Source organism: Euleptes europaea, chromosome 5 (assembly GCF_029931775.1).
Source record: "Euleptes europaea isolate rEulEur1 chromosome 5, rEulEur1.hap1, whole genome shotgun sequence".
Lineage (NCBI taxonomy): Eukaryota > Metazoa > Chordata > Lepidosauria > Squamata > Sphaerodactylidae > Euleptes > Euleptes europaea.
Window position 1 is genome coordinate 89,784,940 of NC_079316.1, and position 13,409 is coordinate 89,798,348.

At 44.2% G+C, this 13,409-nt stretch overlaps 1 protein-coding gene across 2 annotated transcripts in view; it reads left to right on the top strand.

Annotated features, from left to right (window-relative positions):
* ADAMTS14 (ADAM metallopeptidase with thrombospondin type 1 motif 14) overlaps window positions 1-13,409 on the top strand; it is an 86,662-nt gene that overhangs the window by 53,125 nt on the left and 20,128 nt on the right. For both annotated transcript variants that reach the window (XM_056849706.1, XM_056849707.1), the window contains exons 7-12: window positions 3,344-3,449; window positions 6,689-6,832; window positions 7,082-7,214; window positions 9,073-9,186; window positions 11,126-11,274; window positions 13,064-13,239. In XM_056849706.1, the coding sequence (XP_056705684.1) occupies window positions 3,344-3,449; window positions 6,689-6,832; window positions 7,082-7,214; window positions 9,073-9,186; window positions 11,126-11,274; window positions 13,064-13,239 (822 nt within the window). The remainder of the gene's footprint in view (window positions 1-3,343; window positions 3,450-6,688; window positions 6,833-7,081; window positions 7,215-9,072; window positions 9,187-11,125; window positions 11,275-13,063; window positions 13,240-13,409) is intronic.

The window sequence follows — 13,409 nt, forward strand, 5'->3', positions numbered from 1 at the left end:
TATAATAATAATTGGGAGACATTTGTCTCCCAATTACCAGCAGCTGCCCATAGGAAGTTGCCGTGCTGAGGTTTCACATACTCCTGCGTAACATCCTGGTTACAAAGTTGCAGAGGTTACTACTGCAGCGTATGGATCAGCCATCAGCTAAATTTGTTTTATGCAGCACATGTAATGCCATGAAAACGTAAAAGTCAGGCCACAGAAATCTCTGACTGTAAGCAAGAGTGTTGTTCCTCTGCCTCCATTCTTTCTTGAAATGGGCTGGGTTCACAAAAACTAACCGAAATTCCAGAGGGGTAGCCCTGTTCAAGAATAATAATAATAATCTAATGCCACCTTAAAGAATAAACAAATTTTATTCCAGCATAAATTTTTGTGGGCTTTTTTTTGTCGTCATCAAGTCATAGCTGACCTATGGTGACCTCTGCTGGGGTTTTCAAGGCAAGAGGCGTGGTCTGCCATTGCCTTCCTCTATGCCATTGCATATTGACCCTGGTATTCCTTGGTGGTCCCTCTTCCAAATACTAACCAGGGCTAACCCTGCTTAGCTTCTAAGATCTGACGAGATCAGGCTAGCCTGGGGCTATCCAGGTCAGGGCTTTGTGGACCAGAGCCCACTTTTTCAGATCCTATGAGTCGATCCTCATTATGCAGACGTATTTTTTCTGTTCCTGTATTTTTCTTGATTAGATTTGAATTTTGCATAATTATATTTCACCCTGTACCTCCTGCATTTCATGGACCATTGTCCTTCCTCTTTGCTTTTTTCTTCCCACACCTCCTACATAAGATGTTTACATTAAGAGGATCCACTCATAGCATCTGAAGAAGTGGGCCTAGTCCACAAAAGCTTATGGCAGAATTAAATTTTTCATCTTTTAGGTTACACAACTCTGCTGTTTATCAAAGTCAGCAAAGAAGCTGCAAATTCTCCCGACTTCCTATTATTTCCAGGTGGAAGCAGAATAAAACAAACAGCAGTGGGATTTAAAAACACAATCTGATTGGTTAAAAGCTATTGCCATTAACACCGTGGAAAAAATTAGGAGCCTATATCTATTTCTATCCTTGGCAATGAAAGCCAAGATGACTTCACTGGAAGTCAAGTCTATGTGCCCTCTTGGCTGCTTTCCAAGTGTTTCCCCAGCTATTTGGCAAAGTCCTTGGTTTATTCTTCTTCCTTGGGACAGAGCTACTCACAAGATTAGAGACAGGGAGTAGTTTTTGAAACAGAGAGTGAGACACACGTTTTTGTGAGTTTTTTTGGTAGGGTGAGAGAGTTTATGAGAAACAGGTTCCAGGAGAATGAGGAGAGGTGAGTGTTTAATGTTTCTTGCTTTAATGCTGCTTATCCAGCATCCATTGGTTTGATGGTGCTGTTGTTATTGATTGTATTATTTGCAGTTATTTTATTGTATGTTGCCTTGAGAACTTTTTGTTGAGCATTACTGTAGAAACATCTGAGATAAACCAATAAGAGAAGGAATGGTGGTGGCGGCAATGCCTGTGGTCAGTCATGAACTCATACTGATGTGGGGGTTATATGTGGGCCTGCTTGTTTTTCTGGATCAGCTCAGGCAGACACTGAAAAGAAGAGATGGTGGTACAGCAATAGTGGCAGTAATGTCTCCTGTGGGGGAGCTCCTACTCTAGAATTTGTAATCTTGTGCACTTGAAGGGTCATCAAATCAGCACCCCCTGCCTCTGAGGCATGCTGTTACCTTTTCTTGTTCCCCTTCCGCTGTCCATCTGCTGTAGCTTCCAGTACCAGCCACTAGTCCCTGGCTTTTGCTGTTCTCCGCTCACAACAGACTAGCACTACATTCTCCCCTGTCTTCTCGGTCATGCACTCCGCCAGACCGCAAGGGCTAGAATGGCTCTGATAGTATGTACTTTCCCATCCTGTGAAAACTAAAATAGTGCCCAGTAACGAAAAAATGTTCTGAGTGGTACTTTGAGCATCATGGAGCCAGGAGTTCACAGTCCGAGCCGGGGTGGTCAGGGTGGTTGCTGCTCACTTATGGTCGATAACAACCATCTCTTTCCCTCCTGATATAGCAGCTTCTTTATGTTGTTAACACAGAAGCTGCCATGTTGAAAAGCAGTCTTTCCCAACTTTGCACCTCCGCTTTAAATTGGATGGGGTTGAAAGCTGATGTAGCACAGTGGCTAAGATGTGAGCTGCAAGCCAGAAAAAAGCTTTGGTTCAACTGTGGATCATAGCAGGGATTCCACTTAGGAGCAAGGTATGAAGTCAACAGCCTTCTCTCATCCCCAGAATCTGGTATTCAGAGGTATGCTGCTTCTGGACAGGGAACCTCTTAAGAAGAACCATTCTGTTTCTGCCACAGTTCTGCATCCACAATAAGGGGTGGTGATAATGGTTTTTCTTACAGGTTTGTTTTGAAGATTACTGAGCATTATGTGAAGTACTCCAAATGTGCTATGCAAATGCTAAATGTGGTATTGTTAAAAAGAAGAAGCTTTCATCTACAGACAAGCGTTTTGGTTCTTTCAGCTTAAGGCTTTTAAGCAGAGGTGTCTTTGTGATGCTGTAAATTGAGCTGAGTCCGATGCTCGATGGTGATCTAAATAATTCACATATGTAGAACTGGGTCTTGTGGACGCCTCATTGCCCCCATTTTCCATTAGATTATTTCAGGATGTCCAGTGTACAGATCTAAGACTTGTGTGCCAAAATTGTCATACAGCCAGGAGCCTCAAGATATACACCTTTCACCATTTGCCAGTGATCTTCTGTATTCTCCACTTCTCCAAGCCTGTGCAGCTCGCAGTCATCCATCAAGCCTGAACACAGCCTGCTACCCAAATATGGTGACCCACCAGAGGCTGGATGAATTTCCTGCTTTTGCTGCCTCCCCAGGGCTGTGGAAACTGGAGAGTTGTGAGGCACCTGGCAAGTCACTGCATACGGCTGGTGGTCTGTGTTCAGCTTGGACTGTTGTTTCTGTTAGATGGCTTGAATGATTTCTCTGCTGTGTCTCTGTGAGAATGCCAAACGGAAATGAATGCAAAGTAATTATCGTACGGGGGTGTATGGTGAGATTTAAGTCATTTTATAATTCCCTCCAAGCACACAGCTCTCAGGCAATATGAGCAGTGGAATCTTTTATGGGTTTTATTAATATTTCCCAAGCATCTGTGAGGTTTGTATTCCTCAGAGGGAGCTGGGTGTGAAATAGGATTGGAACATCTCCAGTATGTGGTTTTTTTCTTTCTCATGTGACCTCTCCCTTCTCTCTCTCTTTCCCTCTCTCTCTCTCTCTCTCTCTCTCCTTTTTGTGCTTTTTCTTTGCTTTATTTCTCTGCCTCATTTCAGGATATGCCCCGGTCACTGGGATGTGCCATCCTCTGCGCAGTTGTACCCTCAACCATGAAGATGGATTCTCCTCTGCATTTGTGGTTGCCCATGAGACTGGCCATGTGTAAGTTGATGTGTTCAGTTGTTCACTGTGTCTCACACATCTTTGCTAGTGCTTGGAGCCTTAATGGGGCATCTAATTCCAGTCCTAACAGCTGCTCTTAAAAAGTGCCAGCTTAATGAGGACTTTCATTCCAGGTCTTGGCTTAATGAACCTGGTAAAAGGTAAAGGTAAAGGTCCCCTGTGCAAGCACCGGGTCATTCCTGACCCATGGGGCGACGTCACATCCCGACGTTTTCTAGGCATACTTTGTTTACGGGGTGGTTTGCCAGTGCCTTCCCCAGTCATCTTCCCTTTACCCCCAGCAAGCTGGGTACTCATTTTACTGACCTCGGAAGGATGGAAGGCTGAGTCAACTTTGAGCCGGCTACCTGAAACCAACTTCCGTTGGGATCGAACTCAGGTCATGAGCAGAGCCTGGACTGCAATACTGCAGCTTACCTCTCTGCGCCACCTGACCCATCCCAAAAACTTCCCTTTTGAGGTGAAAAACTGCCATTTACCCTCTCGAGTATACTTGGAGGTATGTAGACCCATGCCAGTAAAATTACTGTCATGGTTTGGAAACCGGCAGGAGAAACTGAATGCTGCTGATGCAGAGAGACAATTCAGCACCCTGAGTCACGTTCCTTGTGTGGGGATGATGGCTGTAGAAAGCCACTAGGTGTTCATGGCATTGATCTGAAGTGGACCTGTTTATTCCTGTCAGGGTTACCAGAGCAAGTGTACATGAGCAGTTAACCATCATCTGGTCAAAAGTCTTCCTGTGGGCTTTTTTTTTTTTGCAAGTTACCGCCTGATCCCTGCTCCTGTTCAATACACATATAAGGCAATGTAGTATGGCTCCCATGTTATCTATCTATCTGTCTGTCTGTCTGTCTGTCATCTGTCATTAATCTATTTATCATCCTATCTATCATCCTGTCTGTCTGTCTGTCTATCTATCATTTTAAAAGCTGCTTTTTCACCCAACTAAGGTCTCCCTAAAGTGATGAACCATAAAACAATATTAAAAATACATATAAAGAAAAAGCAATTAAAGCAGAAGGTATCAATAAACACATGGCTGAGGAGAAGGGTAAATGAGAATCAGTGAGAGCACATCAGACAAAACAAAAACAAGTCTTCACCTGCTGGCAGAAGACAATGACAGAAGGGGACAGACTAATTTCCCTGCGGAGGGAATTCCTTAATTTTGGTGCCACGAATGAGAAGGCTCTTTCCCAGGTTGCCACCCATTTAGCCTCAGATGGTGGGGGGCATCTGAATCAGGAGCTCCAAAGATGACCATAGTAGTCAGGTACGTTCATATGTGAGTAGGTGGTCCTTAAGGTATGCAGGTCCCAAGTTGTATAGGGCTTTAAAGGTCAATACCAGCACCTTGAATTGAGCCCGAAAGCAAATTGGGAGCCAGTGTAGGTGCAACAAGACTGGAGTAATATGGTCCCTAAGACCCACTTCAACCAGATTCTGCACTAACAGCCCAATCCAAATGGGGGCCCGAAAGAAAATAAGAGCCGGCACTAAAGCTGGCGCGGGGACATTCATGCCGATTCTGGGGAGCTGTGCAGCAGTGCAAGCTGTGGGCATGGGCGCAGCCTCACCATTAGTGTTTTCCCCGCACAGAGGCTCGCGCCAGCATCAAAAGGGGCATTCCTGGGGGTGGAGCAGACATTAGTCAACTCCCTAAGCCCTTTCGACCTGGTAATGCTCATTTCTGCAGGTGCCAAGTTACACCTGCAAAAAGGCAGGCATAGCGCCATGGAACTCTGGAGAGTTTCACAGGGTTTTCTCTAAAATCACATTTTCGGCTTGCTGCATCCAGCAGCAAGCTGCTCAGGAGTTGGTGCAACTGGGCCATCCCCATCCATGGCAGAACTAACCCCCATTAGGATTGGGCTGTAATTGTAGCTTCCGGACACTCTTCAGGGGCAGCACCACATAGAGTGCGTTGCAGTAATCTTATGTAGATATGTACTAGGGCATGCACCACCATGGAAATAGTCTTTTTGTAAAGGATAAAATGATGGTACTGCTAATTCCCATTATCATTTCTGTGGACTCAACATGCGCAGACAAGAATTAAATAAGGCATGTTGGCTTATCTTGAGAGATACGTCATTGATGAGGACCAGCCTTCCCTGGTCCACTTGATTTGTACACTATCTAATAGCAACCAATAAATCTATTTGTATTATATACTGTGCACAATTGCGTTTAAGAACAAAAGGCCTAATATACAGGCTTCCTAAAAAGCACAAACAAAGTTACAAATATAACCAGCACATAACAGTTGATGTTAGTGCATAAAATGACCAAAAACTGACCAGACACGTTTCGGCTTTTTGTAGGCCTACCTCAGTGGTCATACATACACAGTTTTACAACACACAGAGACACACACACACTTTTATTCTGTGTGGCTTAATGTTAAAATAGTTTGTCCACGTGCCTTAAAACATGGCTCATGGCTCACATCTTGTATATGGTATCCAGCGTTTCAGGATGTGTATACCATCAACAAACGTGGAGAACAGAAGAACACTTGTAAAACTGTGTATGTATTTCCACTGAGGAAGGCCTGCAAAAGGCCGAAACACATCTGGTCAGTTTTTGGTCATTTTATGTATTAACATTAACTATTATGTGCTGGTTAAATTTGTAACTTTGTTTCTGCTTTCTTAGGAAGCCTGAATATTAGGCTCTGGATAAATTAATTCATTTGTTATCAAAAGGTAAAGGTCCCTTGTGCAAGCACTGGGTCATTCCTGACCCATGGGGTGACGTCACATCCCGATGTTTACTAGGCAGACTTTGTTTATGGGGTGGTTTGTCAGTGCCTTCCTCAGTCATCTTCCCTTTACCCCCAGCAAGCTGGGTACTCATTTACTGACCTCGGAAGGATGGAAGGCTGAGTCAACCTGAGCTGGCTACCTGAAACCATTGGGTTCGAACTCAGATTGTGAACAGAGCTTTTGACCGCAGTACTGCAACTTACCACTCTGCGCCCCAGGGCTTTCTTTAGCTACTTGATTTGTACTTGATTTGTAGCCTGAGACCAGTCTTTCATCAAGCCTTATGCCTAGGAAGTCTGGTCAGGTTATAATGATGACCAAGATCACTTTGATACCAGTTTCGGGCCTGAGGCAATGACCTTGTGAGAGGTGGTGGCTCCTACTGTTTCAGTATCCATTGCTATTCATTATCTACTTGGAAACCCCACTAACAGGTTTTTTTAACAGGTTAGGTATGGAACACGATGGGCAAGGTAACCGATGTGCTGATGAGACCAGCATGGGAAGCATTATGGCACCATTGGTGCAGGCTGCATTTCACCGTTACCATTGGTCCCGATGTAGCAAGCAGGAGCTGAACCGTTATATACAGTAGGTCTGCTTAAATAAAAATTCAACTCTTGCAGCTGGGTTTTTTTGGTGTAGCATGAATGAGTGGAGAGGGAAGGTAATCATGGAAATAGGAGATATTTTTAATTTGCAGTGTACTTCAGATGACAGTAGTATCCAGAATGCACATCTTATGAGTGCCAGGATCTTTGGAATAGACAAAATGAAGAGGTCAGAGTTGCATGACGAATAACCTATGTAACACGCAGTCTTTGTTCTTCTGTGGTGTAGCTCCTACGATTGCCTCTTGGATGATCCCTTTGAGCACAAGTGGCCCAAACTGCCGGAGCTGCCTGGAATCAATTACTCCATGGATGAGCAGTGCCGCTTTGATTTTGGTGTGGGCTACAGAACATGCACAGCTGTGAGTACAGAAGCTATTCTCTTGCTACACTTGTATCTCACCTTCCCTCCGAGGAGCTCAGAGCAGCGTACATAGTTCTCCCCTCTTCCGTTTTAGCCTCACAACAAGCCTGTGAGGTCGATTAAGCTGCATTTACTGCAGCTCCATGTTGATTGCCAAGCCACACAGTGTGTGGAAAGAGGGACGTATTTTTCTATTCGGCAGTGCCCTAAAGGCTACTCTTGAACTGATAACCAAAAGGGTTAAACCATTTGGGAATCACTTTTCATGAGAGTATTATTGCCTGACTGAATGTCAGAGCTGGCTATATTTTTTACCAAACAACAATCCTTCTCACAAAAGCACTTCGGTCATGACTCCTTTGCTTTCACACTTTAAAATTAAGGGACATGGACCGACTGATTTCCAATTTTTTGCTACAGAGAAATTGTTCATACATCCGTACAATCAAGTGGATGTTGATAGATGCTTACATCAACGTGAATCCTATTGGATATACATTTTGCAAACTTTGGTTCCCAATGGTCTGTATTTTCACCACACCATTCTCCTGGCAACGATAGGCACATTCTGAAGCACCTTTCACCTTTCTCTCAACTGTGGATTCACTGGATGCGCTGAAACGGTGGCCTGGATTTCCAGAACGGGTTCCTTTATAGATGTTACTGCAGTGGATTCATGATTGAGAGAACATCTAAAACATCTTAAACCTTCTTCCTGTGTGGTTGGATGGCTCTGATGTCAGGGCTAGCAATCACACACAATACACATCTCTCCCCCAGCAAGGCTGAGCTCCACCTGTGTTTGTGGAAGCTGCAGCCAAGCAGGCACCCATGTAGGTGGGTGGGTGGGATGCCTTTAGAAATTCCATTGACTGATGTTGGAGCAGCTGTGGGAGATGCTGCAAATGTGCTGGTAAGAGAACATTGAAAGGGGGCCTCACAGCTGACTAGATTTAGATCTGTTTTGTTGTTGTTAATCTGGCCTTATTTCTGTTTCTTCAACAGCAAACTGGCATGCAGGATTATGCAGGCAAAGATTTTTTCCTCAAAATATAATATATAATGAGGAAAGCTTCACCTGCTAAAATTTTGGATCTATATTAGAGACAGGGAAAGCTTCACGTGCTAAAGGAAGTAAAGGAAGACGGCAATCCTAATTGAGACATGACCTTAATATTAAGAAATTGTTTGACTGTTTGATCCCCAAGACTCTCTATATGTATACATCCCATAATGTAGATTCGTAATAGGCCTGTGGCAGCTCACAAGTTGAGATGCAGCTATGAATGAGCTGCTGAAGTTTTTTTTTAGGTGAAAAGTACAGAGAGACTTTCAGCCCATCCCTGAACTTTTTGACGGCTGGGGACGGCGTAGCCGAGGCACCACTGTGGCGCCTCCAAAGCCGTTCCCCAGCCGCTTAAAGGCTTAAAAAAGCCTTTTAAATTTTTATTTTGGGGAAATGGAGGATTTGGCCCCATTGAAAACAGCGAGGCTGTGCCAGCAAAAAGCTGGTGCAGCAATGCTCTTTCAGAGAAGGGGAGGTCCCCACCCACAAGGGGTCAGGAAGCTGCTTATTGGCAGCTACGCCCCCAGAACACCCTGGGAACGCCCCCCAGCATGCCGGCATGCCCTGGGAACGCCCCCAAGGATGCCGGCCATGGCAGCACAGGGAGGCCGGCATGAACGCCCCAACTCTGGCGTCCTTGCCTTTCGCGGCAGCAGAAGTGGCCCAGGTGCTGGCGCAAGCAGCCCGGACACCTGCCCGGGCACTTGCGCTCCTCCTGAGCTCTTTCTGGCCAAGAGCTCAGGAATGGGCTGTTAATTTGATGCATACTGCTTCTTTTTCTTTTTCATAGTTCAGAACTTTTGACCCTTGCAAGCAGCTGTGGTGCAGCCATCCTGATAATCCCTACTTCTGCAAAACAAAGAAAGGACCACCCTTGGATGGAACTGAGTGTGCATCTGGCAAGGTACCCCATACTGCTGAATAGAACCTTGGTCAATTTCAATTTTAGTAGGAGTCTGGTGCTCCTCCGTGCACACTTCTGTATGCTTGTGTGCATGAGGGCCCACAGATATATCACCCCATAGGAATATAAACATGCATGTGCCTGTTCAGGCAACATTACACTCTTCTGTGCACACACCTGTATTAATCTACAGCATTCACAACCACAGTACATACAAATAATTTCCCCCCTGCTGCCACATTGCCATATGTAGTTAGGGGTATGGAACAAGCACAGTTTGAGATTTGTACCATTGAGAATATATTTTTAAAATCAGTACAAAAGTACCAGGTATTTACAGGCAATGATGCAGCACGGGAACTGAACGCTGATTTACTGAGAATCCTCTCCACACTCCACTATGAGAACTGTTGCATCACAGTGTATGATTTATATCTTCTTTCTAACACTTTGCTTGCACATTAATGTCAGCAATAAAATGCTTCTTCATTTCTGTTCTCACCATCTGAGTGAGGATAAAGTTACCACTGTTTCCCTCTCCTTTGCTCCCAGTCCCAGGACAAAAGTAAGAATGATGTGTTCCAAAATGCAGGAAATGACTTTTGTCAGGTGTTAGTTATGGGGGACATGCAACAGCTGTCCTTCGTGAGCTGCATTGGTGACCCAGGTGTTTTTGGAGCTACGTTGGTCTAGATGCCACTGCCACCAGAAATAGTCTTTTCAGTCTGGGTTATAAATCCATCTTCCTAGAGAGGCCCACCAGATCCATTCTGTTGAGAATTTTAGATCTAGAGAAGATGCATTTATTCCACTTAGCTGTCAATTAAAATTTAATTCTTAGTTTTAATGTTGTTCTTCTGTGTTGTTTTAAAATGAAATGCTTAAAAAATTAATTCCTTTATGTTTTAATTCTCTGTAGCACACTGCTTTAACCAACATGGTAGAAACACAGGCTATAAATGCAAATTAAATCATAATGATAATAATGTCTTTACACTGTTTTTTTTTCTACACTGTTTTTTTAATATGAAGGCCAGCTTCCTATTACATGGTCAGAGCAACTACTGCCCTTAGGGGAGGGGCTGTGGTTCATTTTGTAGAGCATCTGCTTGGCATGCATAAGATCCCAGGTTCAATCCCCAGCATCTCTAGTTAAAGAGACTAGGTAAGGAGGTGATGTGAAAGACCTCTGCCTGAGACCCTGGAGAGCCGCTGCCAGTCTGAGTAGACAGTACTGCCTTTGATGGACCAAGGGACTGATTCAGTATAAGGCAGCTTCATGTGTTCATATTACATAGCAAATATGTTTATGATGGCCATGCTGGCTTTACACTGTTATTACCCACAGTGAGTCTGTAGAATGTGAAGAGCCAGCACCCACCTCTAAACATTCATGGGCACCTGCCAGAGTATCTTGATCAGCCAGTAACTCCCTTGTGCACGTCCACTTCATTTTTTGGACCAGGCATATGCTGTTCACGCTCAATACATTTATGGTTGCTCATGCAGGTGCAGCCATGGCAAATATATTTGCTGATTTATCCTTTAGGGTTCTGGTTTTTGGACTTTTTCAAGTATATACTGCCAATTTGCAACCTGGGAAAAATAATCAGGGCTAGGATAAGGGGAGTTGACCGCAGTGCCGTTTTGTGTTCACAATCTGTGCCAGGGTGTAAATCTGGTTCTCCAGAGGTGACAGGCTTATTTCATGAATGCACTGTGCCATCCAGGCCCCCTGAGACCTTTCTTTATTACTTTAAGGTTTCGTGACTTCACAGTCGTCACTGTCCGCCTGACCTGTGAGAGTGGGAGAAACAGATTCCGAACCATGTTGTAAAGCCGGGTGCTTCCGTGGCTGTAGAACTGCTCTCCTCACTAACACTGGACAGTTATGAAGAGGCAGGTGTTCAGGTAACCCCTGTTTCTTCTCCTGTTCCAGTGGTGTTTCAAGGGTCACTGCATCTGGAAGACTTCAGAACAACCTTACAGCCAGGATGGCAGCTGGAGTTCCTGGTCCAAAGTTGGTTCCTGCTCCAGGACCTGTGGGGGTGGGGTACGCTCCCGCAGCAGGAACTGCAACAACCCGCCGTAAGTTTGGCCTTCTGCTAGATAAGCCATCACTTGGCAAATTGCATCTAGTAGGAGACATAAGGGGATGCTTTTCCTTGAATGGGTCCAGTCACAAAAAAGAGGAGAGAGATAAGGCAAAGAAAGGCAGAGGATTCAAGGAATTCATTCTTTTCCTCTCTTGGGAGTGGTAATTTTTTATATAATTTCCTTTTTCCTTTCCTTTTATTTCAAGCTCATCCGACCAAAGATCTTGAGCGCAACATACATAAGACAAAAAACAAAATTTACAACATCATAGAGTTAAAATATTTAAAAGATACATAAGATAAAAACAAAATTTGCAACATCATAAAGTGATAAAATATTATAAACAATATGGCTTTAAAATCTTGGGATTTATAAATTATTTTAAAATTTCAAATATAAGAATAAATAAATATCTTTATAGGGAGCACTATAGACAATACATAGATGATATTTCTGTTTAGCACATGGTTAAACTTTATTGTGCCTTTAAAGCCAGGACTATTGCCAGATATTTGGCAACACCTCTTGTATTCCTGGGTTCGTGTCTCCCATCAGTAATGAAACTACCCAGGGGTCAGCAGGAAGATGGTGTTTTGATATAATCTAGAGTCATAATATAGAATTAGAACTCTAAATAGTGGACTTTATTTCTGGGCATGGACTTGCGTATGGAACAGGGTTCAACCAATGTTACAAAAAGATTGATGGGATTGTACTAGTTAAAGCCGAAGAGAAGAGAGTGATGAAATTTAGGAAGCTAGAAAAAGAAAGGCTTTCTAGTTAAAAGGAAAGGTTGCTGTAAAAGTTTAGTTTTCGGTAGAATATCACAATCTTTTACAGGTGGTTGAGCAGCTGGGTCAATGAACTCTTTGTGTTAGTTTCTGAAGCAGTCCACTTCCTTGTGATACTAAAACGTATTTAATGGTAGTATGGGTGGTCTATGGCTTTCTTCATAAATTCTTCCTTTGTAACGAAACTGGTTTAAAGTATCCTGTCAACTTCTCGTGCCTATTACCCACTTACCAAGAATAGGGCAGGAAACGATTTATCCCTAAATTGGGACATCACTTTAGGCTTTGGTAAAATGCATATTTGTGTGGGCGTGTGAGTGTGCAGTTTAAAGAACAGCTCCAAGTGGTGGTAGTGGGAAGGAGGAAGGCAGCTGGTGGGAGGTAGCTGATAGTGAGAAGGACGCTGAAATGCCCTGCCTGGATCCACTACCTAGGAAAACTGGGCAGTTGGCAGAGTGTGGTGCTGCTGACCATTTTGCCACAGTCAATAGCTGGACAGGAATATCTAATCCTGGCTATTTTGGAACTACTTCTTCATTCGCCCACACAAAAGCTGCAAATGCCAGCATGATGTAGTGGTAAAGAGTGGTGGTTTGGAGTGGTAGGCTTTGATCTGGAGAACTGGGTTGGATTCCCCACTCCTCCACATAAGTGGTAGAAGCTAATCTGGTGAACTGAATTTGTTTCCCCACTCCTACACATGAAGCCAGCTGGGTGACCTTGGGCTAGTCCTCCTCTCTCAGCCCCACCTACCTCACAGGGTATCTATTGTGGGGAGGGGAAGGGAAGGTGATTGTAGGCCGGTTTGATTCTTCCTTAAGTGGTGGAGAAAGTCGGCATATAAAAACCAACTCTTCTTCTTCTCCTTCTCCTCCTCCTCCTCCTCCTCCACCACCACCACCAAAAGCATCAGACTGAATGTGGTTTCCAGCTTTGTGATATTTTGGGGGGATAGGAATGTGTAATACAACCTTGATTTATTTTTCCAGCCCGGCCTATGGAGGGCGCCAGTGCCCAGGTGCCACTTACGAGTACCAGGTTTGCAACACTGAAGAATGCAGAGGGCCCTATGAAGATTTCCGTGCCCAGCAGTGCTCCAAGCGGAATTCTTACTACACCCACCAGAACTCTAAGCACACCTGGCTTCCCTATGAACACCATGATGGTAAGCTACGAAACTTGCAGGCCTGGGAATAGATAGCGAGTTGGCTGTTGTCTTTTCAATGCCTTTATATCTGTCTCTGAGAAAATGGAAATGTGTGGCTCTTTGAGCATAGCTGGCCTTAGTTTATGTCCTAGGGGACATTGTATATGTAAAGATGTTTGACGCTAACT